Raw genomic sequence first — 23,984 nt, forward strand, 5'->3', positions numbered from 1 at the left:
GGGTGTTCTGATTATAAACTGTATTTAGATAGAAACAATAAACAGTGACTCAGGTGCATCTTCTGATTTCCAATTCATTTGAAATTAAGTTTTAATTTTCAATTTTTAATTAGCAATAGCTGTCATTCCAGCCACCTCATTAACATGAATTTAGTGGAAGACAACTGGCCTAACCCTCAAAACCATAGGATCTGATTTTCTTCCCCAAGCCAGGGCATCGGTGTAGAGGCCTGCTGCACTGCTCAAATGGAGTCTCGCAGCAAAGACCCACCACTGTCTCTAAAACAACCACCCCCTTATTGAGGTTCTACTGCATGGAGGGCATGCCACAAAAGAACCCCCCCCCCCCAAAAAACACTAACCACTTCAAAGTGCAGTTTTTGGTGGATTTCCCACCAAAGGTTCAGTGGTGGGAAGATGCACATCCCTGTTCCCCTTTTCCTGGCTCACCCTCTCTAGGACTACATCCAGATTCCTCCACAAGCTTCAGGAACATAAGTTTTCCTTTAATAAAAATAATAATTATTAATAAATGTCAAAGCAAAAGATTTATGGCATTATGTTTCATTCTGTCTGAAATAGAAATCTGCCCTAGTTGTGTCCTGGAAACTGTTGTGTTTGGGGGAGGAGGGGTCACTGATTTTCAGCTCTAAGAATTGGTATTGGAGCTGTTCATTACATACAATAGACATCCTGTAACAGAATTGGCTGCCTCCAGAGAACCCCCTTGTGGCCAGAGGTCACTCTGTAGTACCCTGCCTCTGTTTCTCCCCTCTTCAGGGTCCATTACACAGAAGAAGTGTATGTTCAAAATACTCCTCCTGGGGGTCTGGGTTTATTCACAGAAGATTAACTCAAACTCTACCAAACACATTTCTGTTACCCCTCCCAGGCCTTTCCTGCTTTGGCAGGCCACTATGAAGCCCTACCTGGCTGGAGTCTTAGTCCCAATCTTCTGTTTGCACCCGCTCACTCCTAGCAGTCTCTCATTCCTGAACAAACTACATCTTATCATTGCAGCTGCCAGTTACTGTTTGTAGGGGAAATCACTTGATTCCTCTCAGGTGTGCCTCTTTAAAGTAATCAGAGTTGTCTAACCCCTGACCCTCCAGCCCCTACAGTTACACATCCCAATATATGGAGAAAGGTCTGTTGTGACAATTGGTCTATAACTTTTGCCTGCTTTTTTTGAATTTACCATGGAAAGTAGATTGTTATTTTCAATAAAGAATGTTGATTAAAAATAGGTGCAAGAAAACCAACAGAAACTAGATTAGTGCAAACAACAAAGCTTAATAATATGTCAGACTGTTAAACATGTCAGATTTTGTAAACAAGGAAATACAAGTCTGGAAATTAATAAGCCAAAACTGCTGTGTCATATTAGACCTAAGTGGTTGACATATAATGAGGAGATGGGCTATTCCACCCATCACACCCTTATTAAGCCCTTAAATAAAATGGGGCAGGAAACAAATAGAGGCTACTGGAACAAGTTTCCCCATCGTGGCAGCTGCTGCTCCCTTCTGTTCTCCCCACCCCCATCACCTGGGACCCCAGACCGTCTTGATCTTAATCCTGAGGGATGTCATGACCAGCTCAGGCCTGCGCGAGGGCTCCAGATGATATTGCCACGTCTACCAGCTCCAACTGAATCCCAAACACCACCTAAAATGAAACGGGATTGGATTTTAGCAGCAACAGCTCCAGCTTATGCCAACTAACTTCTCTTTTACCCAAAGAGACAATTATTACAATCTTTAATACCTTCTAAAAGACTGTCAACCAGAGACTCTTTTCTTCTAAGGCTCTCCAGCTAAAGGGAACAAGAATGTTGTTAAAATAAAAGCCTTACTTAATATTTTACACTTCAAATGCTTTAACTGTTTTTACTACTTTTCTGTATCTTTAATAAATGGTTTAGAAAATGTCAATGGCGTATTTGTCATGGCATTCAGCAGACTGAAATCTCTGTACACCAAAAACCCCGGACCTTGTTTAACACCTTTGAATGTTAACACCTCTGACCCACTTATTCCATCTAAATTAATACAGCAGGTCCGAGGTTTTTTTGCTAGATTTCACTGCTTGGTATTGTTAACCTGTTGATAAAAGGTGTTCTGAAATTCATTGTAGTGTTAGATATGACAGGAAAGGGATGTGTCCATGTGCTATTGTTTACGTGGTGGTTTTTATTTATTTATTTTTCTGTTCCATAATGGAAAACTCTCTGGTGGTTGGACAGTTGAATAATCATTAAAATCCTCAACGCTTTTGTGTGTTGTTGAAATCAGAAAGTTGATGATATACAATCACTCAGTCTTGCAAACACTTAAACATGAATAACACAGTGGCACTACGCATGTGCATATATAGCTTGAACCAAAGCCAAACTGACTTCATTAAGCCTTGATTCAGGCCCACACTTACACCCTAAATGTTTGCATGGGCAGGACCATACATAGTTCATAACACTGGGTGATTTTGATAATTTGTCCCATGTACTTGATTGATGCAAAGTTGTTACGTGACATGATAAAATTACAAATTTACCTTTTGTATGCAGTGTTAGTCCCAGGATATTAGAGAGAGAAGGTGAGTGGAGTAATAACTTTTATTGCACCAACTTCTGTGGATGAGAGAGACAAGATTTCAAGCTACACAGAGCTCAACAGGGAAGAAGAACGGTACTGTGAATGTCTCAGTTTAATAATACAAGGTGGAACAGATTGATTAGTATAAGTAGTTTGGCCACTCTCCACCTTGAATATGTGCTGTTAACACCTGTGCAGTGATGGGACAAAAAGGGGAAGGAGAGGTTAGTTGGTTACAGATTAGTCTAATAAGCCATAAATCCAGTGTCTTTGTTAGTACCTAGCAGAATTAGGAATTTAAGCTCCAAGGCGTATCTTCTGAAAGTGTTCTGCAGGTTTCCTTTGGGGATGAGGACTGATAGGTCAGAGAGAGTGATGGCTTTGTGAAAAGTGTTCACCCACAGGTGATGGGATGTTTTTGTCTTTTTTTCATTTTTCCGTGTGAGTTCATTCGAGAGCGTAGTGATTGTCACACAGGAAAACCATAAAAGACACAAACATCCCATCACCTGTGGGTGAACACTTTTTTCACAAGGAAGTCTGATATAAAGTGATCTGTCAGTCCTCATCTTCAAACCTGCACAACACTTTCAAAAGATGAGCCTGGGAGTTTAAATTCATAACTCTGCTAGGCACTAAAAATCATGGACTGAACAAAGACACTGGATTTATGGTTTATTACAGCAATCTGTAACCCACTAACCACACACACACCCTTTTTGGGGGGGGGGGCGGGTCCTATCACTGCAGAGGTGTTAACGGGTCACTCTACTTTGCATGGTCCCTTTTTTTGGAATATGTGCTAACTACTTATGTTAAACAATCTGTTCCACCTTGTATTTAGCTGTGACACTCAGAGTACCTTCCCTAATCCTGAAAAAGAGTTCTGTGTAGCCCGACAGCTTGTCTCTTTCACCAACAGAAGTTGATCCAATAAAAGATATTACCCTCACTCACCTTGTCTCTCAAATTTACCTTTGTTAATTAACTATCCTTTTTTTCTGATCACTTTTCAGGTCTGTTAATTTGTCCATCTTTTCAGTGATGAGACAGTGCTGGGAAGTATGGATAAAAATATTGGAGAGCAGCTTAATAAAGCTTATGAAGCCTTTCGACAGGCATGCATGGATAAAGACCATGCTGTGACAGAACTGCAGCAAAAAGTATGTGTTGGTTTTGTTTTTAAAGCTATCCATTCTGTTGAGAATCAAAGTAAATGTGGAGACTTCAGTTTTGCTTTACTTCAGCAACTGAAATTTCAGTGCATCTTGTTAAAGATGGAAATTGCAATTAAAAAAACCAAACCACTAAATCAAAGAATAGCACATTATGGTGTGGGGAAGAAACTCCCAATATGTGTGTGTATCATCTGGCATGTCTTTAATCTTTTATTTGTAATTTTGAGGTGGTTTTAGGTGTGGGAAAGGTGTCTCCGGAAGATAATCAGGGAGCTCTTTAAAAATGTAAATGTATCTTTGTAGACAGCATCTTTCATGGAAAATATTAAATCTAATTTATCTTACTCTTATTTTACAACAAATTGATAGGGAAATCTGAAGGTCTTTCAGACAGTTATTTATATTGTTACTTACCTGACACACAGATGTGCCTTATAAGTTATTAATAATTGAGATATTGGGGTCTTTGGTCACTGTACTAGATGCTGTACAAGCACATAGAAAGATAGTTTCTGTCATAAGTATTTTTAATTAACTTACAAGTTGTTTTAATATTACCACTTTTTAAAATACAGGAATCAAACTGTATACTTATATCCTTTTATCCAACAATGAAGCAGTGAAGAGGGAGGTTCAAGGAAGATTCTGAACAGTTTATAGCATTTTGGGTTTTTCAGGATTTTGGAATGATGTGAACAAGCATTTACAAGGATATATTTCAACCATCATGTTGGACCCAACAACATTTCCATGAGTTGTCTGGAGCTGCTAGCCGCACATGCAGTCCAATACTCTGCAAAAGCAGCAGTTTGTGGCTTTGTGATACTGCCTAGCACACAGGGGTTTCTAGAGCATTTCAAATCCTGCTCTTGAATGAGAGACTCCATTGTTCATCAGTTCACACACAGTTCAATGGAGGTGCTATGGTGCAGGCCTGTCTGGAGCAACATGGGTCCTAAATTAACTTACAGTTCAGAGAGAGGAAGTAATGGAGTTAGGGGTAAGAGAGTGTTTGCCAGAGAGCACACTTTTTATTCTGAAATCCAGTAACCCTCCCTACTGCCTCCCCAGAAATAGTCCTACCGCAGAATAGTCTGGTGCTCAGAGCACTTATTTGGATGTGGGAGACCTCAGTTCAAGTGCATTCTCTGCCTGAGTCAAAGACCAGATGCTTGAACCCTGGGTCACCCACATGTTAGCTGAGTGCCTTACCCGCAAGCTATTTGCTGTTCTGGACTGGGGCTCTCGCTCTCTTAACACAACTGAGAAGCTCCTAAACTCTAACTCTGCGTTCTTTGAAATTAATTGCTAAATTATAAACTTAATTTTGTCCTCTTTGGATACATATGCTGCATTCAAAACAAGAAAATAAATACATGCTTATGGAACAGCCTTTCTAAAGCTCAGTGGAAAATTGGAACATAAGGAACAAATGGGTGAGACTGTGAGTATTCTACAGTGATGGAAACAAATTTCTATGGGATTTTGTTGTGCATTTCTCTTTTGCTTAGACAAGCAATACACAGATCTTCCATAAAGTGTTCATAATAACTTGTCTTTGCCCTAATCAACCTTCAGCAATCAGATTCTCTGACTGCAGAAAAGAACCATTAAAGGTAAAAGTATTTCCTAAGGGAAGTCAACCTATAGAAACTACAGGTTTTTACCAAACATGAGTTTTTGTTTGTTTGTTTATTTTGGATGACCTACATATGTTGCTTGCTCTAATGTTTCCTTCCTCTTTCTCTGTTCACTCCATAGCCTTAGCACTTTGTTGGCTTGTCCATCATTTTGTTGTTAACAGTTTACTGAAGTTACTGGTAGGCCACTTGTTTTACCAGTCTCTAGAGTTGGGAGCCATGTCAAACACACAGAAGCCAGAGTCTCCTTGGCCAGATGGTGTTTGGTACAGATGGATAGTTGGTTGTCATGCAGATCTTCTAGTTGGTAACTTGTTGCTGCCATCTGACTCAAAGAATAATTTGTGCACACTGGCTGTCAAAAGCATCTTCTCTTCTGTCTGTTTTAGCTGTCATGTCTGTGCTCTGTACAGAAGTGTTGACAAGACATTGCTGTTGTACATTTTCAATTTGGTTTTCAGTGATTTTTCTGCTTCCTGAGGTCTTTTATAGTTGCTGGAGTGTACTGCTCTATGATCTCTTTTTTTTTTTTTTTTTTTTTAACGCTCTCACTGCAACAATTACTTGGCCTTTCAGAGTAACCTTTAGTCAGATTGTAGGTTTATTCTTGATGTATGGACAAGTGCGACTTTTCAGTAAGTCCTCTTAACTCTGTGAGGCTTCCAATACAGTAGTACAATAACATGAAGTACAATAACAGTGAAGTAACTCATTAAACAAATCTTGCCCCCACTCTTTGTAGAGTAATGTGTATCATTTTTTCAGTAAAAATTCAAATAATCCTCCTAAAACTTTCTTCTTAGAATTTCACAAGTTTTCTCCCATAACTTCAGCACTATTAGTGTTGTGCCATCAAGAATGGGCTAGTGTCATCATGTATATATTTTAATATTCTTGTTGTTCAGCTACCTGAATGGTAGCTGATTGTTGTTCAGTTAACTGGCTGGCCAATATTCATCTACCTGGAGTAGCTCCGTGGCCTTCTAGGTTCTAACAGGGCAGGTCAAGCTAGGGGAAAAGATCAGGCAAAGTTGGATGAAGAATAACACTGAGCAGCTATTCTTTTCTTTGCTAGTTGGGCCTTCTCCCCATCCCTCTTCCAGGAGCCTTGGAAGGCAAAGTTAGCAAAGACACGCAGTTTGATGTATTAAATATAGACATGTATATTTATTCCTGGTTTGTTTGTTTTTTTTTAGTTAAACAGCAAACATCAGGTATGGGGAGTGGAACTATAATACTGTTTCAAATTAAGTTTGAAAAAACTAATATCTTTACTTAGACATTTAGATTTATTTCCTGAAAAGTTAAATTAATAGAGTCCTATATAGATATAACTGGGGTAACTAACAGATTCTGTGAAAGAATAAATAAATATCCAAATCCTAATTTTAAAACACATTTTAATTTATGGTTATGACTGAAAATTGCCTCCCGTATAAACGTTATCCTGACATTTACTACCATCACTGTTAACCAAGAGTTACAGCAATCTTGTTTTATCTAGTAGTTTACCTTTTTCCAATCAGTACAGACTTAAAATTAGACGTGTCACAGGTGAAAACTGTCACGTTTCTGTGCACAAATTGCAGCCGCAGGCATCCCAAAAAGAAAGCTGATAAACTGTATCTGCTAAAATTGAAGCCTTTAATCAAAACAAAATAAGACTAATGCTAATTAAATTATTGTATTTTCAGATAGATAGCTATAAGCAGCAAATATCTGAACAGCAGGAACAGATAGCGTTTCAGAAAAGTACGATTACAAAACTTAAATCACAGTTGGCTCCTGTGAATGCTAACAAAGGTACGTACTCTAATTTGTGTGCTTTATATGTCTTTCCTTTAATCATGTATTGTACTGCAGAATAGTTTTGACTTGTGTATTGCTTCAGATTCTACAATATGTATCCACAAAAGGACTCTGCGGTAATGCTATGCTTAAGGGAAATAACTACTTCTGTTCACACAGAAAAGGAGTACTTGTGGCACCTTAGAGACTAACCAATTTATTTGAGCATGAGCTTTCGTGAGCTACAGCTCACTTCATCGGATGCATACCGTGGAAACTGCAGTAGACATTATATACACACAGAGACCATGAAACAATACCCTCTCCCACCCCACTGTCCTGCTGGTAATAGCTTATCTAAAGTGATCATCAAGTTCACACGGAAATAGTCTTAACATACTTTTGCATTTTCAAATCTTGTTTATAAAATGAAAAATCTTTGGAAACCTTTTTGTTTGTTCTTCAAGAAGAAACTGAAGATTTTTTTTTTTAAAAATGTACAGCTTGTTCACATTGAAGCCAATGGACTTTAGGTGAGTAGAGTTGTTAATTGTAGTAACAAATTATCTGCAAACAGGATATGATTTATTTTTATGAATATTTATTACAATTGTTTGAATAATTTGTGTGAACAAGTTTTAGCCTATAGTTTTTTCTAGAACTGGGTACAATAGGTGTTCACTTTTTATGTTGTGTGACGGGTCAGCTAAGTTACATGGCACTCTTTTGTTAACTTATTGGGTTACTTAAGCTTTATAAACAGGAGTTTCTCTTTCTGTTCAAATGGTCAGTGAACATTCTTAATTCTCTGAATCAATTCTACACAGGATGGAAATAAAGTTTGCAAAATGGCCATTAAAACTCTTTCAGTAAAAGCACTCTTGTGAATATTTTATTTATTCACACTAGTCTAATGCTTTTCCTTTTCACAAATGCCAGCAAAGCTGATGGCTTTATTTTCAAGAATATGTGTTTATTGTTGGATTTGCTCATCCGTCTGAGATTTGAGGGCAGAATTGGGCCTCTGTTGGATTAATACTAGGTCCAATAAAGGAAACTAAAATCAACTTAATATGTATCTGCAGTGATACTTGGCCCAGTGAAAATACCAAATTCATATGATGCATTTAAAAAAAAAAATCCTAACGTGGTTGGTGGGTGGAAAAAAATAGTGTTGCTCAGAGAGCTGTTTTTATTTTACAGGTAGCGCACATGGCCGCATTCTAGTGTCTGAAGATAGTGAAGCATGGAGAAATGACACCTCCCCTAATCTAACTTTTGATCAGCTCCATGAAAAACTCAAACTAGCAATGCAAAGAGAGAAACTTTTAAAGGTACACTAGCCTGATTGTCTTTAACGGGATTATTATATTTATGCTTTTAAGCTCTAATGGAGAAATGAGCTTTCAGAGATGCCCAGAACTGCTCCCTTTCCAGGGTCTTATGGACTTGATCCTCAGCTGATGTCAATTATCATAGCTCTACCAAAGTTGGTTGAGCTGTGCTGATTTCCACCAGTTGAGGATAAGGCTTCACTTTTCCCAGCTCTGTTGCTGTTTGGCAGGGTCGATCATGGGAATAATGTTGACTCGGGGGAAAAATAAGGGGTGGGGGAACATGTCTGCTCACTTATTTCTTCACCTCACGTATGTGACAGTCAAGAAGGAGCTCCCCTTTTCTGTAATGAGAATCTGTCACAATGCAGTCATCGGGGTGAGGATGGGGACTTGGCAAGTCTGCGCGGCAGCAAGTGATTGGGGTGAGAAGTGACTTGCTGTGAAAACTGGCTGGATATATTCCTTTCCCCTACCCGCTGCTGGCTGAAGCCACACAAGGGTTTTCATCACAGACCTACTGAGGTTGGCAGGGATGAGAATAGAACAGCAGCATTCAGGAGGGAGGAAGTGATTTACATGAGGCTCCCACACCCAGAGCAGACCTTGTGCATCAAGCTGATCCTTTCCCTGCTGCGTTTTCTGGGGCTTGCACATCCCATAAGGCTGAATTATCAGTCTGAGCATGACCCCACAGTGTTGTCTTAATAAACCTTGTAAAACCAAAAGCTCAGACTAAAAAAGTTTAATTTGGGGATTTGTTTGCTAAATCTGAGCTATGGGCAAAGTGATCCTGCATTTTGGTGAACTAAGCACATTTTAATCAGAGGTGTTGTTTTGAAAATCATTTTATCGGATTAGTGACAGTTGCTAATTATCTTGTAGGAATCTAATTTTAAGATTTTATTTATTTTTTTAAATAAGCATTTTCAGTTTATTGTTACTAGGACATTTTAGAATGAAAGGAGCATACAAGAATCTCCTCCTCATATGGTCTCCGCCTCTGGGTTAGCACTTGTAACCCCACAATATAATTTCCTTGGTAGTTCTTTGTATTTAATTAGAAAATGAGAGTAGAATTTAGTTGGAGAGTTAACTCCTTGTCAAAACATCTTTGCAGGTCTTTCCATTTTTCTGTATTGAATTTCATTATTATTATGTGTATTCTGGTAGAGCCTAGAGGTCCAACCATGATTGAAGTCTCATTGTAATCTATATTGTACAAATATTAAGAGACAGCCCCTACCTCGAGGATCTTACAATCTATCTAAATAAGACCGAAAAGGAGTGGGAGAAAGGAAGCTGAATTATCCCAATTTCTCAGATAAGGACCTGAGACACCGAGATTATATGATGTACTTACACTGTCATGGGAAGTCTGTGGCAGAGCTGGGAAATGATCTTCTGATCTTTGATCTTCTGAATTCTAGTCCAGTGTCTTAACCACAAGACTGTCTTTCTTTTTGAGGCACAAACTACCTATCGGTACCTGCTCCTAGACTATTCAGGTATCTCTCTGATTTACAGAAAAATGTGCATGAGTAAGAGGTGTATCCGTTGTAAATTTAATCGCTTACTTAATGTGGATCTTTGGTATATATTGAACAAAACTGATCCTCCTAGTATTGCATTTTTCACCCTGCCCAATCTAAATTGCTTTCTCTTGTAAACGCTGTCTTCAGTAGAAGAACCGATTTTTCATCAACCCAAGTATGGTAGTTCACTTCAGTTTTTTGGTTTTTTTGTTTTTTTTAAATGTCCTATCAAAATTTTTTCCCCAAAAACCAGGTAAACTATATCCACAGCCATTGTCCTCCACCACATGAACTCCTTTCTGCTACATCCCTAGCAAAACGGTCTCATTCACTAGCTGTATAAATTCAGTATGGGTAAATCCATGGTGGTGGCATTTAAATTAAAAATAGTTTGTGTCCCCTCATTCTGTCTCTAGTTAGTGTTTAGATTTATCGTGGATCTGAAACTGTGGGTCAGGACCCCAAAGTGGGTCACAATCCTGTTTTAATGAGGTCGCCAGGGCTGGCTTAGACTTGCTGGGGCCTAGGGCCAAAGCCCAAGCCCTAAAGCTTCAGCCCTGGGCGGTAGGGCTCAGGTTACAGGCCCCCTGCCTGGGGCTGAGGTCTTGGGCTTTGGTCTCCTGGCCTGGGGAGGTGGGGCTTGGCTTTGCCACCGCTTTTTCCCCCAGGGTGACGGGGCTTAGGCAGGCTCAGGCTTTGGTCCTCCACTCCTGCAGTCCTAGCATAATTTTTGTTGTCAGAAAGGGGTCACAGTGCAATGAAGTTTGAGAACCCCTGTTTTAGAACATTCCCCAGTTATGTAATTACCCGGGTCTTCCCTAGAACTTCACTTAAATACGCAAATTGTCTTCACCTGGGTCTACTGGAATCTTTCTCTTGGCTCAATCCTGTACCCACTGAAGTTGATGGAAATGTTGTTATTGACTTTAATGGGTACAGGATCAATCCCTGATTTCTAGCGGTTCAAAATGTTTGCTTAAATGTTCAGAGATAGACAGTTGCACTATCCAGGGCTAGTAGTGATTCTCAACCTTTCCAGATTACTGTATCCCTTTCAGGAGTCTGATCTTTGTCTCATGCCTTCAAATCAGCCTTCAAGTGAGGTGTGTTTGCTTACACAATCAGACATACAAATAAAAAGTGTCACAGCACACTGTTGTTGAAAAATTGCTTGCTTTCTCACTTTTACCATATAATTATAAAATAAATCCATTGGAATATAAATATTGTACTTACATTTCAGTGTATAGTATTTAGAGCAGTATAAAGCTATCTGTATGAAATTTTAATTAGTACGGACTTCGCTAGTGCTTTTTATGTAGCCTGTTATAAAACTAGTCCAATATCTAAATGAATTAATGTACCCCCTGGAAGACCTCTGTGTACCCCCGGGGTACTTGTACCCCTTGTTGAGAACACGGCTCTTTCATCTGCAATCTGTTGACATTGTAACCCAAACAGATTTCCCAGATTGGCATTCTTATACATTGATCAAGAGGGGTGACAGAATAATTCCTATACAACCATACCTGAGTGTGCCCTTGGGACATATGAGCATTGCTCAACATATCCCTCTGGATCCTCTTGCAGAGGAAAAACCATAGCCTCTCAAGAGAAACGTTGTCTTCTCTGTTGGAATCTGCAGATGTGTGAGCTATACCTCATAGTCAGCCTTTCACCATTAAGTACTTGTATTTTTAGTTCCTAGGTCTGAAAGAACGATCGTTGATATGATCTTCATATATCCCAGAAGGGGACTGACCAAAGAGACTAGTGCAGTCTCTCTATACCATACCCAAGCTAAAACCAAAATGAAGTCATGGAAATCTGTGGACTCCTTTATATCCAGAACTGCCTCGCCACAGCCTTCTCAACAATCTTCCCTCAGAAAAGGAGATTAGAGAGGGTAATAACTGGCATAATTATGAGGACCCAGAGACAGTAAAGAATGATCAAAGGGACTAGGAGTTATTTGTCAATGCTTCCCTTCAGGAGACCAAGGGGTCAATATCCCATTCCATTCCAGAATGGTCTTGAGTATTTCCCAGTTAGATCTTATCAACTAGGAAGGACATGGGTCCACTTTTCATGTCATAGCCCAAACCTCCCCAGGATAGCCATGACCTTTGTAGGCAAAACTACATGAAACCCAAGCAAAGAAGACCTTGCATTTCTCTCCCCTAAACACAGCTCTCCCCACAAAGGCAAACAGTGCCATGTGAATCAGAGTAAATTTATCTGTGAAGCATGAATACTTGACTCCACAACCAAGACAAAACATCCATATTTACCATACTCTTCACATTCCTCCCAGAAATATTCCAAGACTTTAGATGCTATAGCAGAGGGGAAGAAATGCTTCTACACCTGAGGCACTGCCAGGGCATCAATCTCAAAAATAATTTTATCCTGCAATAAGTTACTTTGTGGTCTAGGTTCTGAGCTGTTCAGAGCATAAGCAGAGTGGTAAGGATTGTGCTATAAGTCACCATTCTGTGCCCCTGATCCTGGGGCTGAAATGCCCCTCTCCCTCACCCCATGTAACTTAAAGCAGCCTGAGAGGCTACTCTAAGAAATGCTAGCTGGGGCAGTCCTGTGGAGTGCTGTGTGTTCCAGCCTCCCACCCCATTATACCTCCTCCATTCCACCTACCTCTGAGATGAGGGAGCAGCTAATGGATAGCTGATATGCTGGGTTTATACCAGCTGCAGACTCTCCTGCACCTGCCTGTCTGAGACAGCTTTAAGCCTCCTTTTGTGCACCACTGGAGTGATGAAAAGCAGAATTAGTCAGGTGACCTCTGAAGCTGAATGGGACACTTATTGGTAAACTTATCAATAGTCAGACAAAAGATGGTTAATGTTCCATAAGGTCATTGATAGCAGTTTGTCAGCTGACCAGCATTCTTCCTTAGAGCCATCTGAAATTTTACCTGTTCCATTAGCTTCCTAGGACAGACCATTAAAATAGGTTGCCATGCCCTGACAGGAAAGATGTGTCATAATGGAGAGCTCCATGACAAAGGTATAATTTCTATCCCTGTTGCTAATCCCAGTACATAAGATCCAGAACATGGCCAGATATGTTAATTGAGCTAGGTACCATCTAGACAGTCCCATAGCTGTCATGGGATCATGAGATATAAGATATATGAAATATATCATGAGTTCATAAACTAATCTGGGAGAGTTATCGTATTGATGTTGAAGCCACCCAGACCCAATCAGTCTTGGTGACTCTAGTTCTTAAAGGTTGAATTGCCACTGTTATAGTGTCTGTAAGATATGGAAAAGGCAATATAACGACTTGGATGGATAACCAAATAGTCAGAGACCCAAAACGTATCCTGCTGTAATGTCATGACCGCGCACCGTGATGCCGACTTTCATCAGTATGTGATGAAATAGCTTCTTCACAACAACATGATGCTCGTTTTAGTACACAGACAGGCTGTTGTGCTGGTATGTAGTGACTCTCCCACTGAATTTCTCTTCTCTCTGCCTTCCTTATGCCCCATTGCCTTTGTCCTCGGTCTAGAGGAAGACCATAGCAACTCCCACACTGCTTCTGGTCTTTGCCCTGTGTTTCAGGGGGCTCTCCTGTAATCTGTGCTCCTCTTGATTTGCCTGACTTTTGGCCAGAGTAAAAAGAGCACAATCCTATTTAGACTCTGCAAGAGCTGTGTGCAGGGACTGAAGGAGCCATGAGCTAAGTGGTGGTGTACATTTGCCTGTTTCTAATGTATGTACTTAATACATTTCATGCTTAACCTTGCTTTACAATTGTTACATTTTTATTCTTAACTTTACTGTGTAATGTTTTTCAGACCTCCTTATGCTTTATAACCTTTACTCTTACAGCCCTTTCCTCACTCTCTAAGTACTTCAACCTTATGCAACTCCTGGCTCCACCATAACTTCCTTCAACTTCAGCACATTCAAAACTGGTAAGAATATCTTAATCCAAAAACACCACCACCTCACCCAAATGGTCAGGAACCTGTGTCTTAAACTTCAGCAAAGTTTTTACTTGCTTCCCAACTCACTAAATGTTTATCCCCTCCTAACCTGATCCACATCAAATATTACCTTGACTACAGAAACTTTTTGTGCCTTCTACTCCTCTCACTTTTGTGATTATTTCCTTTTGCTTTCCCTAAGTCCCTCCTAAGTCAAATTAAGATTTAGCTGTCATATTTTGAACAATCTCATCCCTCTCTGGAAGTTGGGAACACATGACCTTGAGTCTGAAATCTTCAGACTTCCTATCCATTTCAGAACTGAGTACAAAAATCTCTTCCTTCCTAGTATTCATGTCCCGTCAAGACTAACCCTTCTCTTGCTGCATCTTTTCTCTTCATCCCATTCCTTGGACTCCTTGGATACTAGACCTCTTTCTACTCCCTGTAATGGGGTATATAGATCCTAATCTGGACAAGGACAGAAAGGGGTTAATGGCCTGTCCTGGAAACAGGTACTAAAATCTGTCCCACAGTACCTGGCAGAAGCATCAAACCTGAAAGTAGGGTCCTCCAGCTGTAGGAAATAATCGGGAAGGTAACAGCATATATAGATATATGAGGATGGCTTTAGAAATGGGTTGTCCTGCCAACTGAGAGGAACTGGGTTTGCTAGGACTTCAGCTAGCCAGGGAGATGAGGGGTTTCCCTCCGGTGGAGAGAACCCATTTTAAAGACTGTTTTGACCACTCAGTGAGTGGAAGAAGCTGACTGTGTGGCTCCTTGAGGCAAGGGAAGGCCAACTATGGACTAGGTAATTTGCGGGGCGGGATGAGCTGACCTGGAGCACTGACTCTTGGTTAACTGGCTTAAATTGTGAAATTTAAATATAGAAACATGTCTTCTTTAAATTTCATCCCAGAATGTGTCTATATTTTTGACTCTTACGGCAGCCTCTTTGGGATTCTGCTAATGGATTATCTGAATACACTCCCCTCCTTGTATCACCACACCTGGGGCTGGCTCCTTCTCCATTGCCTCCATCTGCCCCCCATCCCATGTATACATTATACTTTGAGTTCATTGTATTTGCATGTACAGGCTTCATAAAACATGGTGGGGGAAGGGAGGAGTTGGTTTTTTTGTTTATTTTGTTTTGGTGAACAGGGTATACCTTGGGCCTAATTCTTTACTCAGTGACTTAAGTTTTATCCTGTTGGAGGCAGGTACCTGGCTTAATATGGCTCATCCCTTGAGCATTCTTTATCTGCCTTCCCACTGACCTTGTTTTTAAAATAATTATTTTTCCAGATGGTGTGACTTGCATTTTGGCACATTATTTATCTTGACATTGCATGTGACTTTTCCAGCCCTGCGTCTAAGTCACAGTGTTTCTATTTAACTATTTTGATCAGTTAGATCAATACACTTATAAACAAACAAACATTTAATTTTAGTGGGAAAATAAGTCTCGGGAATGAAACACCTGAATTACTTTGTTATTTGGATAACTTGCAAAGCAATTTGAAATTTGTTTCAGAGAAAGACTTTTGTATCCAATTTCAAAATGATAAGAGCAGAATATTTGTGGTGTATTTGGTTGCTTTTGGACAAATATAATTTTGAACCAAGTGAATGTCTGTCTCCTGTTTGCATTGTGGCATTTTAAAAATACAGTTCAGTCATCCATATTCAAATAGTTCTCTTCCATAATTTGCCTTTTCTTATTTGACTGCCACAGTGCTGCCTGAATCCCTCCAAAAATAACTGCCCAAATTCCCTCTTACTCCCCCTTTTTAAATGTGTTTATTCATGTAACTGGATAATGGTCATTAGTGCTTCTATTGTCCTCTTCAAAGTTTCTAGAAATCCCGTGCTTCCATTAGTATAGAAACTTTGGGTATAGACATTTCCACCACTTTCAAGGAAAGACAGCTTTTTAGCTGTTGTAACTGCATCTCTGTGTCGCTAGCCATATATTCTTTTACTGAGAAATAATTCAAGGATTGCCTACTTACACATTTAAAAAAAAAAAAAACCAACCTAAGTCTTCCCTTTTGGTGTCCTGATAGATTTTTCTCTGTACATATTTAATTTCTACAAAATTCTGGTTGAATATTTGGGATAGGGCCTACACTTAAAATGTCTAATTCCTTATCTTTTCAGCATTGCATGCAGCTTGGGTCTTTTGGAAATCTAAATCACCTAAGTGATAGAGCTACATTTCTAACTGCTCCAGAAATTAACTCTGAAGACTTTGTCACCTTCTTTAAAATTGCTGTAACTCAATGTTTAGCATGCTATGAAACTAAATGTTACTGCACACAGTGTGTATAAATGAAGTAAGACCATGTCTTCCACTTTTCTTAAAACACTAATGTGAAATCTGCTGGCTTGGCTTTTATAAGCTCAAAACAGCACACAATTGTTTTGAGTAATTGTCCATGATCAGACATATCTGTATATAGCACTAAATGGTCTTTAATTATTTCAACGCAAATTGACATTAGTGAGTAGATAAGACTCATTTCATTTAGGTTGCCAAGACTTAATGTAGTATATCCCAGGCTGTTGCATAATGATATTCTTCCTATTCTGGAAATATTAACCAATTGTGCTATTTTTAGGAACAATTGGAAACAGAGGGCATTAAATTGAAGCAAACTGAGGAAGAAAACACTCTAAAGGAAAATAAACTTGTATCTATTATTGCCATTAAAGAAGAAGAAATAAGGTTTCTAAAAAACAGATTAAAAGAAAAAAGTGAAGCACAGGATTGCATAAATATGCCAATATATGAAATGGAGGTAAGTAAATAAAATGAGACACCACACCTTTGCAAATAATTATGCTTATTTAAGATTTTGTTTATACAAATTACTCTGGTTAACAGATTTTAGATTACAACTGTATGTAAGTTGCTAAGAAAATTGTTAAAATATATACAGTAACACTAGCTGTAATGTTCCTTCAGTTAAGCCATAAAATACTTGAATCTTATTTTGTGTACCTTAATTATTCTTCATATTTTTATTTTAAATGGTTATACAATTAAATATTATTATATTGCTGGAGAAAAATTACATAGCTGTATTGTAGTTGGTCTTTACCGTTCAGACTCAAATTGCATATTATATCTAGCTTCAGTCTTCCATTTTTATCCCACTCTTTTTTGGTCAGATTTGGAGTTTCACTTACCAGGAAAAACATCCAGGGTAGAGCAGTGGTTTTCAACCTGTGATCCACAGACCCCTGCTGGACTGTAGACTATGTCTAAGATTTCCAAAAGAGTCTGCACTTCCATTCGCAATATTTTAGGGGTCCACAACTGAGAAAAGGTTGAAAACCACTGGGGTAGCCAATATTTAGTGAACAATTTACAGTCCATGTAATACTAGTGTAATCCACAAGGTGGTAGTCAAAGGTAACAACTTGTTTAAAAGCATGATAGATAATTTATCAGCCTTTAATCTGCTTGTTGAAAATTTTAGAGACAATTGATTTTTGGAATTTAAAATACATCAGTTCCTTAGAAATGAGCCTATGATCTGATACATGATTAAAACTGAATTGTAATACAATACAACTTCTGTGCATTAGCTTCCCTACCTATAAAGAGGAGGATAATGCTTACCCACATATTAAAGTCCTATGAGAGCCTCAAACATAGGCGCTGACTTCCGCTCTTTTCTGCGGGTACTTGACCCCCCCGCCCCTATTCCAACCCCTTGCCCAAATCCTGGCTTCGGCCCTGCCTCCTCCCCCCAGCCTGGAGTTTGCTAACACTGCCAAACAGCTGTTTGGCAGCTGGGCAGGAAACACTGGGAGGTAGGTGGAGGAGCAGCGATGGGGCATGCTCCGGGGGAAAGGAGGAGGGGAGCTTGGCTGCCGGTGGGTGCAGAGCATCCTCTAATTTTTCCCCGTGGGTGCTCCAGCCCTGAGCACCCACAGAGTCGGCGCCTGTGGTCTCATATGAAAACCTCTGTATAAGGGCAAAATAGTGGCATTACCAAATTTGTACTAGAAGGGATTTTAAAATCAAAGAATGAAACATGAGATTTCTTGTACATTTGTTTTCTAAATGGCTTCTTGGGATACACGTAAGATTAGTTGGTTCTGCTGATTGTTGAAGAATGTTGAGACATTTGTTAATCTACCTTTGTGTTAAATCCATGTAAATGTAAGAATCGAAATTCGTACACCAAAACAAGATCCCTAATCCCATGTTTTACTTTAAGATTAAACATACGAAGATTGCTCCAGCTAGACAGGATTTATCTCCAGGGATCCCTGGTATTTTAACTGTGCATGAAAGGTAAATAATTTTGCAGCATTTTTGTAAACAATGTTCACATTTGCTAAAAAGTAATAAGGTCAGCTGCTTCCCTCCCTTTTCACAATACAGAAAGAACAGAAAAGGGCCCAGAAGCAGCGTAGGGAGGGGAGCAGAGCCTGTGTGGCATGTGGATGCATAGCTGGTGTTCTGTGGATATTCAGGGATATATCAGGAGGAAGAAAAAACAACCACGTGATGCAGCAGGAGTTTAAGCTCCATGGGAAATAGCTATGGATGTTAATGCTGGTTATTGTATCAGCCTTAACTCCTTTTGAGGCGATCGTGCAGCCATGCTGGAATAACTAGTGCAGCATAGGAGGGCAGTGCTGCCAGGAGAGGGCTCAACAGATTGCACAAGGGACTAATCCTTCAACTTTATGTTTCCAAATCTGAGTGTTTGGGGCCAGGTTTAGCTATGGAGTCACTGCCCACAATGCAAAGGAGGCCTTGTGATCCCTGAATAATCAAATGTAGGGCATCATAGAGGTGTATGACACTGAACCTTGCTGTATTTAATGAGTGAGTATTGCCCTTCTGCATGTTTTATGGTGAAGGGGGTTGACCAGAGCCTTAGTAATATTCTCCTGTGAAAAGTGCAGACCCTAAGGCAGGTTTTTACCAACTTTTGCTGAAGGATCATTTAGAAGGAGATTCTTAAAGGTGTCACATGGGGTGAAAAAAATGGCATTGTGCTTTTTGCTACTTTATTTTTTTTTCTAGATCTTATTTGAAGTGTCTAGTTTTTTTGTTTTTTTAAATTATTCCCCCTTTTCTCCCCCTCCCACCTGAGCACATGTTCTTTACATTAAAATTCAGCTCTCGTATGCCCAGTTCTTCTTCTCTCCAGGCTATGCATGACTGAAGAATTTGCAGGATTATGACATGGCATCAGAGAGAAGCAAGTGAAATCTGACTGACTGAATAAAATATCTGTGGTATCAGACTATTTAAAGCTTTGAGTGGAGTTTGGGGTGTTTAACTACTAACGAACTGAAACACCTGAGAAACAGTTGGAATGCATACTAAAACCACTCACCAGCTGTCCTCATTCTTCTGAGTGAGTTCCTAATCCACATCTCTGTGTCCTCCAAGGGACACCTCCAGCAAAATAAGGAAGGCAGCACTTAATAGTCCAAACTGCAACAGGGTGAATAAAAACTCACAAAGAAAAACCTTTTGATAAAAGCAACAAAAAAACCCTGCGGCATAAAGAAGCAAAATAAAACACTAACGCTCTGTGTCTCTCCTCTACTCCACCTCAAATCTTCAGTTCACCTTTAACTAAAAGTCCTTTTTGCAAGATCTAGGAACTTATGCTTCATTAGTCTGCGTGGTCTCATGTGCCTCAATTCAAGTATTTGTGATGCATAAGTAAGCAGAATAATGTAATATGCCATGTTTTTCAAGAAGCCAAAAACTGCCCTTGTATGAAGAGCTATGTTTTCCGTTCTTAGCGTGATTTTACTAAGTATTTGACAGCCATTTAGGAACCTGTGAAAGGCCCTGAGGGGGAAAAAAAGCAAGAGAAAAAAGCTAGGATGTGGGTTGTGCAGAAGGGAATGGCAACAGACACCATGTCTACACTACACAACTTTAGTGGCATGGCTGTGTTGCTACAGCCATGCCGCTAAAAGTCGTGCTGTGTAGCCGCTGTTTGTTGGTTCTCCTGCTGACAAAAAACTTCCACCCGCAATGAGCAGCGTTAGCATTGTCCGCAGGAGAGTGCTCCTGCCGACAAAGCGTTGTTCACACTGGCGCTTGTCACCCACAAAACTTTTTTGTCTTTCAAGGGTGTGTGGTTTTTTGTTTTGTTTTTAAACACCTCTGAAAGACACAAGTTTTGTCGTTCAATTGCCAATGTAGACGTGGCCTAAGTGAGGAGTTCTCCAGCCCGCTGCAAAAATGTCACATAAGCAAGGAGAGGAGGGAGCCAGGGAGCAGCTGCTCAGTCCATGCAAGAAAGGAAATATGCTATGCAAAAAGTCCACAGCAAAAATGGGAAATAATGTATGTTCACAACAGCATTAGCTAATTTCTCTGGACTGGCCCTCGCATGAACACAGAAGCACTATAATTGCCAAGGATGTGTTGTACTGCCAATGCTGGAGGGAACTCAGTGAAACATGAAAGGTCTGTGGCTCACATTTCCTTTGAATCCCTGGCCTATAAAGGTTTTTTTCTCCATTCCATCACTTCCATGCAGGGGGCCTATGCATGTGATATGACCAAACAGCTACATATTTCATCATGTTTGACTACTTTCTTCCCTTCCATTTGCTTTTGCAAAGGAGTGTGTGTGTGCGCACACACACCTTAAGGAGAAGACTACCAGCTAAATGGTTCTGGTGGTCAACACTATCTCTGGCTTACAGTTGTGGAATATATATATTTTTTTTTAATTCAAGGTCATGAAAGAGCTGAACCCACTGACACTTTTTGATTTAAAATATTGAACTTTTAGGGAAGATCTAGAGATGGTTTTCCAGGAGATGAAGGAAGAATGTCATCGAATATGCACACTAGCAAGAAAGCAAACAGACCAACTCAGTAAACTTAACATAAAGAGAGAACCTGTAAATGGTAACATCTTCCTTTAGCTCTTATTGTGATTCAACTGTTTGAAAGCTTTGCTTTATATTTGAAAATACTGTAAATTACACATACATTGAAAGTACTTCCACTATTTACCATCTGCTTCTTTCAAGTCTGCTCACATGGTGCTCTGCAGTTCACTAAGAAAATGCACCATGAGTTTTGGAATTGTATGAGGAACATTCCAAATTACATGTGTAAGAGGCAGTCACCATGTAAGAGACTTCTTTTTTTGTCCCTTGAAGTAGATCATTGGCTCTCACTCAGTCTGATGCCCCAGCATGCTCTGAGTGACGGCACTTTTTGTTTTTTATTTAGCTCTGTTTATAAAAATGCCTGTTATGAATATTTCTAGCCTCACGTTTGTCAAAGAAGGCTGCTGGCATGTGGAGAGGTAGAGGACTTTAAGACAAAGTGCCTTGTGCAGACTTGAAACGCCCTTTTTTTTTTTCTTTTTTAATTTATTTAGTTAGTTATTTATTATACAGACTAAAGGTCCAACTCTCACCAAAATCAGTGGAAAAACTGACTTCAGCGAGAACTGGACTAGGTCCTATGAGCCTGATCCTGCTAACACTTATACTGGACACAGTACATAATACTTGAAGTAGTTTCATTAGCTTTTGCATACTATAAGACAGCAGGATCAGGTCCCGATAGGGTTTTATAGACTGCTTTTCAAGCCCTCACAAAAAAAAAATTTACTTTACTCTTCCAGCTCCCTGCAGATGTCTCCAATACATATTGACAAACTAGATGTTACAACTTCATATGAAATAAGAGCTAGTGGTCCATGACTTCAAGGGGGAGAAAGGGTACATGAAAGTTGATCTTTTATTTATGTGCCAAATGTGCCCCTCTTATGTCTGATTTGGGGCACTCAGCAAGTTATTCCAAAGTTGATGTTTTGTCTTTTCTTGAGGCAAGTACAATGAAGTGCTGATCAAGACTGTGAGATATATTTATTAATAACGTGACTTCCAGTCCTAATAAGTAGTACACTGGACTCCCTTAAAACTTGTATTCACTGTCTAACTGTTAAACGGTAACCATACTTGTGATAATTTCTCATAGATAACAATTAAAAAGATAAAATTTTAATGGTACCCACTTATTGCTCTACTCAGCTGAAATCAATATGTACAAGTATCTACTTCAGCTAAACCTGGACATCAAATGCTGAAAAAAATACTGAAAGAGTCTAAAGTTATGCTCCTAAATCCATATTTTAAAACGTAAATAAGGGACCTGATATTCCAAAGTTCTGGGTATCTGTCAAGCTGCTTCCAGTTAATTAATAGATGCCTGTGAAATTGATTTCTGAGGGGTTTTTTGACAGTACATTATTATTGTGTATTGTTTATTCTATATAAACAATACTGTGTCCCCTTTTTGCATTAAGATTCTCTGCCTCATTCAGGAAGAGACAAGTTGGGTGAGGTAATATCTTTTATTGGCCCAACTTCTGTTGGTGAGAGAGATGAACTTTTGACCACACTGAGCTCTTCCCCAGACCTGAAGATGAGCTGTGGGTCTGAAAAGCAGAAGTTGGCCCAATAGAAAGATATTACCTCACCAAACTTGTGTCTCTCATATCCTGGGACCAACATGACTATACGTAGTTTTAGAAGGGGCAAATTTACCCTATAATTTTAAAAAATATATATCTGCAGCATAGAAAGCAGTAGACTTACCATGCCGGTTTCTGCCTGTGAATTTATATGGCGTCTATCACCATAGATTGGAGCGATTTCAGGAGGACTTTGCATACATGAAATATATAGTAAAACTATTCCCCAACTTGATTAGAAGTAATATGTAGATTATTATTTGTAGTTCTCGAATGCACTGAGAGCTCTCAAACACAGAGGAAGACCATCCCTACTGTGAAGGTCTATTCACTTCAAATACTTTGGGACTACAGTGCCTAGCACACTGTTGGCACTCCGTAAAACAATATCTTGAGTTGCAACAGCTGCCAGAACACTGTAGTAAATGTACGTGAGTGTGTGTTGAGAATATGGGGCAATCTAAGAGGGATAGAATTGTTAGAATAAATTAATCAAGCTCTTATTTCACGTTCTGGTTTTTTTGCCCTGAGGCTATCCTTCTTTAATGGGATGATAGGGGGAGCATCCCTCAAATTATTGGCTTCAGGAAAATATTCTAAAAAAATCAAGAAAGAGAATCAAGAAAAATAACTGATCCACACATCTGTGCTTTAACAATTACTTTGAAATATTTCCATAGATGGCGTCTGACAATTTCCTTTTTCCCCCCTTTACAGAAATTCCATTTTCCATGCCTATTCAGTGTACTGATAAAACTGATGAACAAGCAGAAGAACTTTTTAAACCTCAGGTTAAACCAGATATAAATAGAGGTGTATCATGCACAACATCTATCACACCAAGAGGAGTGGGCCAAGATGAGGAAGACAACTCTGTAGAATCACTTTCTAAATTGAATGTCAAGTTTCCACCTACAGACAATGACTCTACTTTCTTACAGAGCACTCCAGATAAACCAACAGTTCCTTGTACTGCAATAGCTGAAAATATACTTCAAGATCATCATTTTAACATGAAGCATGAAGACCATACTATGAACTGGAGTAAATTGGAATGTAACCCATTTGAAACTCATGGAGTTGACCCCATAACTATGCAAAACCTAACTACACTTGACAAAACAAAACCCCCAAGCCATACAACCATGCTCAAACAGAATACTCAGGACAAAACACCATGTTTGAAAACAGCAGACATTGGTACGAAACTTGTATATCCGTACACAAATCAAGATGCCATTGAATTAAATTTTCCCTCTTCAGAGGCCACTGGGAGGGCTGTCAGAGGACCTCAGCAGGTATCTTTATATTGATATTGTATATTTTAAAAGTTAATATTTCATTTAAACAAGTGCCGTGCAAAGGTCTTTCAGGCAGGAATGAAACCTATATGAATCACACCATTTTTATGGTGAACATTTGACATTTATGTAGATCTGCTTTCTGACACTAAATTTGT

At 39.4% G+C, this 23,984-nt stretch overlaps 1 protein-coding gene across 5 annotated transcripts in view; it reads left to right on the forward strand.

The window, feature by feature from the left end:
- TANK (TRAF family member associated NFKB activator) overlaps positions 1–23,984 on the forward strand; it is a 35,964-nt gene that overhangs the window by 5,795 nt on the left and 6,185 nt on the right. For 2 of the 5 annotated variants that reach the window (XM_073305617.2, XM_073305618.2), the window contains exons 2-8: positions 3,611–3,757; positions 7,107–7,215; positions 8,404–8,534; positions 16,655–16,834; positions 18,266–18,342; positions 20,825–20,943; positions 23,243–23,725. In XM_073305617.2, coding sequence (XP_073161718.1) covers positions 3,659–3,757; positions 7,107–7,215; positions 8,404–8,534; positions 16,655–16,834; positions 18,266–18,342; positions 20,825–20,943; positions 23,243–23,725 — 1,198 coding nt within the window. In that variant the 5' untranslated portion in view covers positions 3,611–3,658. Of the gene's footprint in view, positions 1–3,610; positions 3,758–3,779; positions 5,217–7,106; positions 7,216–8,403; positions 8,535–16,654; positions 16,835–18,265; positions 18,343–20,824; positions 20,944–23,242; positions 23,824–23,984 lie in introns of those variants that run through there. The other 3 variants (XM_073305616.2, XM_073305614.2, XM_073305615.2) reach the window with 3 other exon arrangements.

This window comes from Lepidochelys kempii, chromosome 11 (genome assembly GCF_965140285.1).
Source record: "Lepidochelys kempii isolate rLepKem1 chromosome 11, rLepKem1.hap1, whole genome shotgun sequence".
In the NCBI taxonomy this organism is placed as follows: Eukaryota; Metazoa; Chordata; order Testudines; family Cheloniidae; genus Lepidochelys; species Lepidochelys kempii.